Genomic DNA, 5,655 nt, shown 5'->3' on the forward strand with positions numbered 1-5,655 from the left:
AGTTACAAGTTACTAATATATTTTTATATATAGCAATATTTGTTGTTTATACACAGACTTGGATAATGCATTGAACTGCCTTCAGCGTGAAGATCCAAGTTTGAAAGTGAAGATAGATCCTGACACTGGACAAGTAAGATTGTCGATACATTGCTGACTTAAACTTAGTTCCCTAATTCCTATAGTTATAAGCAGTTATTTTAGAGTTCTGAGATCCTTCGGTGAAAGGCACTATAAATGGTGTTCACATTATAAATGCAATAAGTATTGTGTATCTGATCAGATTAAAATGAAATCCTATAAACATGACCCATGGAGGAAGAGAGATTGTAAGATTGTGTGAATATTTACTTTGTCTCTCACTTTTTTTATTTGATTCACTTCTTTATCTAGACTGTTCTCTGTGGCATGGGAGAGCTGCACATTGAGATTATTCATGACCGAATCAAACGGGAATATGGCATTGAGACCTATCTAGGACCCCTTCAGATAGCATATAGAGAAACCATCCTAAACTCGGTCCAAGCCACAGGTAAAATGAAAGAATACAGAGAATATTAGTTTTCTGTCCTTGCAACTTGTTTGCTTACTCATTTTTAAATGGTCTTCTAATGACGTGACTAGTTAACATTAACTTTTAGATGATGTGTGGAGCATATTAACTGTTTCTCAAATATGTCCTTCATTTTACCATAGATACGTTGGACAGAACGATAGGAGATAAACGGCACTTGGTGACCACCCAGCTGGGAGTAAGACCATGGGTAGGAGAGAGATCATCAGTAACACCAGTCATTGAATATGCTGACAATTTCATGGAACCACTTCAGAAAGACATTCAAGAAGCTATAGAAAATGGAATTAACAGTTCATATCTTCAAGGTAAAGAAACCATTATGACAAATTTTTGTAGGTATTTGAATAAAATTTCACATTAGAAATTACATGGTCCGAGTGCTATTAGTAAGGCTAAGGTTTTGTCATGGATACTTTTAGTAAGTCATGGACAGGTCACGGGCAGTAATCAAAAATTTACAGAAGCCCATGACCTGTCCATGACTTTGACTAAAAATATCCCTGACAGAATGGGAAAGGAAGAGGATCCAGTGCCCACAGCTGCTTGGACTCTGGGTTCTCCCCACCCCTGCACCTAATGGTGGCTGGGATCTCTGGAGTCCCCATGCCACCTGCAGTGGCTGGGAGCTGCATGGGGGTTACCAGCTGACCGCTCTAGCCCCACTGTCCCAGGGCTGAAGTGGAAAATGTTCTAGAGGTCTCTGGAAGGCACGGATTGCGAGACTTCCATGACATAATTGTAGCCTTAGCTATTAGAAAGAAGGGCTTCTTCATAGCCAGAAAACTAAAATGCATCATGGTAGCACTATTAAAATGACAGGGGCAAAAGCAAATTTTCAGAATTCCTTCATCTTCCACAGAATGTGCTGAATGCCCCTTGACTCGGGCGGAAATTTGGCATATTTTTAAAACTCCACTTTTTTTCTTCCTCTTGGGTATCTCGATATTGAACCCCACTTTGATTTGACTCCATATCCCACATGATGAGAAGTGTATTATTCTTATGATATTCCATAAACAATGCTGGTGTGATGGAACTGACCTGTGGGGTGGGAGGCAGTCATGAAAATGCCATATTTTTGCCATATTATCTGAATTGTTTTGCATGCGTTCAAATATATTATAGTCTCTGAAGGTGTAAAATAAAAAGCTTTGCCTAACTGCACAATATAGGCTTTTTTAAAAAAAAAAAAAAAAAAAAAAAAAGGCATTAAACTGCTGTTCTATAACTTCATTCTGTGTTGACATGCTGGTTGGTGTTTCTCACCATCTCTCTGACATGCACTGTGAAGTTAACAGAAATCGCAGTCTCTGAAACCACCTTGGCCAGCACATCAAAGTGTGGGGTTCCAGTGAAGTTTCTTTGGACTGCTAAGATACTTGGCTCAGGACATCATGGAAAACACAGATCAGGAAATGGAGTGGAAGGGCAGTGTGAGGCAGAAGGGAAAATAAGAAATAATGGGGAAAAAGGAGTGCAGCAGTCATAATGCAAAGAGAGCACAGCATAAAGTCAGAGAAAATGACAGAGGGTTAATGTAGCTCTGAGTCACTGATTCAAATCCAGCCCATTGCCCGGTAAGTAACTGCAAATAATATTCATCTGAAGTTCAAATATGGATAAAGCATCAGACTCGTCAGACACATTGTACTGATTGATTATTGGTATTTAGTTTTATTACTAACCATCTCTTGACGTCACAAAACATTAACTATACTCTCACTATATAAGTTAATAACATGGCCAAATTGCTCTTTACTATAGGAAAGTCAATGGGAAGATGTGGTGGTAAGGGGAGAAAAACTCTAGATGGAAAACATTGTAAAGTTTTCCCCATAATATTCTGACAGGAGCAGGGTTTGCTCCCCACTCCTGGCATGAAATAAGGCACCTGCTGGTTTCAGAGCCCCACTAACAGGGCCTACCTGACGTGTGTCTGCCTCAGGCATACATCCTCTCACTTAAATGGGAGTTGCAGAAAAGGTGCTCTGGTCATAATACCTCCTTTTGGGACTGCTGGATGGTGGGGTGGGGTTGTTTTTGTTTTCCCCAAGTCCTGTCCTTGCCCAGTATGGGCCTCTGCCTACTCCCCCACACAGATCCATGTTTTGCTAAGAATGCTCTTCAGGATTTGGGTAGGGAAGAAAATGGTGCCAGGGAGACAGCTGACCTCACTCCAGGAGGGTTAAAATCTACATTTGGATCAGGAAGTCAACAGCTGCCCTTAGTTGTTATAACAATTTATTAAAAAAGTGCTATGGTGGTACATCTATTTTTGATTAACATGAATGTCCTTACATCTTTAATCATAATTAAATGTTCTCTCTCTTTATGAAGACACTTTAGCAGTCAAGTCTATTCTGAAAATGATTTCTTTTTTCTTTTGTAAGATTAATTTGGTCCACTTTTTTGTTTCTATAATACACTCTGGGAACATCAGAGACCTAATTCTGGCAAATGTTGCTTATGCTGTTGACCAAGAGGGATAATAAACCATAAGGCTACATGATGATTTGCCTATCTGCCCCTTTTGGCAAAGTTGGACAATGATAAAATGATTGTTAGAGCAAGAAATAAAACAAATAGCTTGTCTACTGAGTAGGTCAGAGGGGATGTCAGACCCTTCAGGTTAATCCCCAAATACTTTTTCTATAACTTGATAATGTGAAAAATGACATGAAACATTGTAATGCTAACACATTGTTTGTTCTTTGTCTAGGACCGCTCCTGGGATTCCCAGTTCAGGATGTAGCAGTGACTGTGTATTCCATGACCATGCACCCTGAAACTTCCCTGACTATGATTTCTGCTTGTGTTTCTCGTTGTATGCAAAAGGTATAATGCAACTAGAAGACTATTCTACAGTGCAGTTTCATGGGGAAATATGATGGTGAATTAGACAAAAATGCAGCCTTTAGGAAGATGGCAGAGATGTGTGCACCTTACTACTTGTTCAGAAACATATACAACACTCACAACATAAGGAATGTCTTGAATCTTCCTTTTTCCCTTGTTTGATGTCCTTCAGAATTTTGATTGTCACCTCTAGCCAGGTAGCTTCCAGCAAAACATTTAAACTCCTCCAGGTGTACGTGATAGGTCTTTAGTCTTTCATGTTAGAAAATCAACATAATTTTCTTTACATCTGGAGGGCTGTTTACCTCAGGAATACTTGGATTTTATCATTGTGTTCTCTTGGCAGTTTTTGTGATCTGCATTATATTTTGCATAGATTTAAGATATACGCTCAGTTACTTCTTATGTAGTGTCACATTATTTGTCTTTACTTTCCATCAGGTTTCTTGAAGTGTGTTCCCTGTAGCTTCTACTTTCTCTGCATATTATTAATTCACACATCCTATTGGAATCTTTCTTCTTAATCCTAAGAAATCAGTTCTGAATTTGTACTGATCTTGTGCACTTCTTTAGTGGCATGTACCACTTCCCAGCTTTGTATGTAGCGATATATACAGTTACTGTCAGCTGAAAAATGAAACTTTTTTGCTATGGGCTTTGTAATGCGTTCTTGGTAAAATTGGCTTTACTGCTTAAAACTCGGTGTGAGCTATTGAAGTGCATAACCTGGTTGCCTGTGGTTACAGCACTAGTAGTATTTTTTGCAAACTATTTTAGATACCTAGAGTATCAAATAAAATTGTGTAATCGATTGGAATGAAATAAGCTCTTTAACACCCCTTCAGGAGCCCCCAGATTAGAGCAGATTGCACTGTGGGAATATTCACTCAACTTTTTGGCATCAATCCTTACCATTTTGTGTGGTGTTATCCGGGTTGAATTAGTTAAGAATTGGAGATTCAACATAATATGGCTTGTTGCGTGGAGCGAAGTTGGCACTGTCTTGGGTTTACTAAGCTCCTCTATATCCTATATTTTTTCCTGTGAAAATATTTTTGTCCCTTTTAGCCTTGGGTCAATCTTACCTTATTCCAAAGTGAGGTACTGTACCATTAATTCACAACATCTTGCTTTTTTTAAGCTTTAAAGCCTTCAATTTCAGCTACTTCATTTCTTTTAACATATTAACTTGCAATAGCCATTGTTTCATGTCATCATGTTTTGTTGTTCACGCTGAATCACGGGATTCTTGACGTTTGTATACTTTTTTTTCCCTTAACACTTGGAGTTGGCATAATATAGTTTTCTACTGCTGTTGGGGGCTGAGACATGGCTGGAGGCCTCTTAGTAATAAATTGTTGTTGTCATCTCTGGTTCATGTGTAGGGAAAGCGAGGGGTGTGTGTGTGTGTGTGTGTATGTATACACACAATTATCGGTATAGCATAGTTTCCTTTTTCTCTGATCTAATACACTCTGTAGGAACATACCCTATGGGATGTAGGGATTATGAGACAGAAGTTAGTTTCATTATATAGTCCACACCATAGAAGATTTGCATTTTTAAAAGGGAGCCAAGGGTAACTTATTTCTTTTTGATTTTAGGCTTTGAAGAAAGCCAGTAAACAACTGCTGGAACCCTTAATGAATCTGGAAATTACAGTGAGCGAAGATCTCCTCAGTGCAGTGCTTGGTGACCTTGCGCAGAGAAGAGGCAGCATTCAGGAAATCCAAATTCGTCAAGATAACAAAGTAGTGATTGCAGCTGTTCCCCTAGCAGAAATGATGGTATGTGGTGGTGATAATGATGAAAGAAAAGCAAAAAAGTGTGCCTGCCCACTTCTGATTCTTTTTGATATATGCAGTTGTTTGCACATGATGAAGTCAGGAACTGATATTTCTAATTTTGCCGAAGGTCTGGATTAAGATCTTGGGAGGATACAGTGTGGTTCACACAGCTATGAAAGAAAATGTCTCATCGTTTATGTTGTACTGAACCAACACTTGTTTCTGTAATATTGGGAATATGGGTGAAAAATAGTGCACTTATTAAAAAGGTAATGTTTACTGTATACTTTGTATTATGCTTGTGATAGTCTTTTCCCCAGCTGAATCACACTGTAGTAAATTAAATCAGGGCAGAAAGCTTTCTTTATCTCCACCCAACCCTAATTTTATTTGATTATAGTAATTACATTTAAACATAGTTTGTTTTTTGTCTAG

General features: G+C 38.5%; 1 protein-coding gene across 2 annotated transcripts in view; it reads left to right on the forward strand.

The window, feature by feature from the left end:
* Window positions 1–5,655, forward strand: part of GFM2 (GTP dependent ribosome recycling factor mitochondrial 2) — a 43,494-nt gene that overhangs the window by 25,309 nt on the left and 12,530 nt on the right. For both annotated transcript variants that reach the window (XM_073344243.2, XM_073344242.2), the window contains 5 exons: window positions 57–133; window positions 394–532; window positions 697–882; window positions 3,297–3,412; window positions 5,038–5,220. In XM_073344243.2, coding sequence (XP_073200344.1) covers window positions 57–133; window positions 394–532; window positions 697–882; window positions 3,297–3,412; window positions 5,038–5,220 — 701 coding nt within the window. The remainder of the gene's footprint in view (window positions 1–56; window positions 134–393; window positions 533–696; window positions 883–3,296; window positions 3,413–5,037; window positions 5,221–5,655) is intronic.

The sequence above is a fragment of the Lepidochelys kempii genome, chromosome 5 (genome assembly GCF_965140285.1).
Source record: "Lepidochelys kempii isolate rLepKem1 chromosome 5, rLepKem1.hap1, whole genome shotgun sequence".
NCBI lineage: Eukaryota > Metazoa > Chordata > Testudines > Cheloniidae > Lepidochelys > Lepidochelys kempii.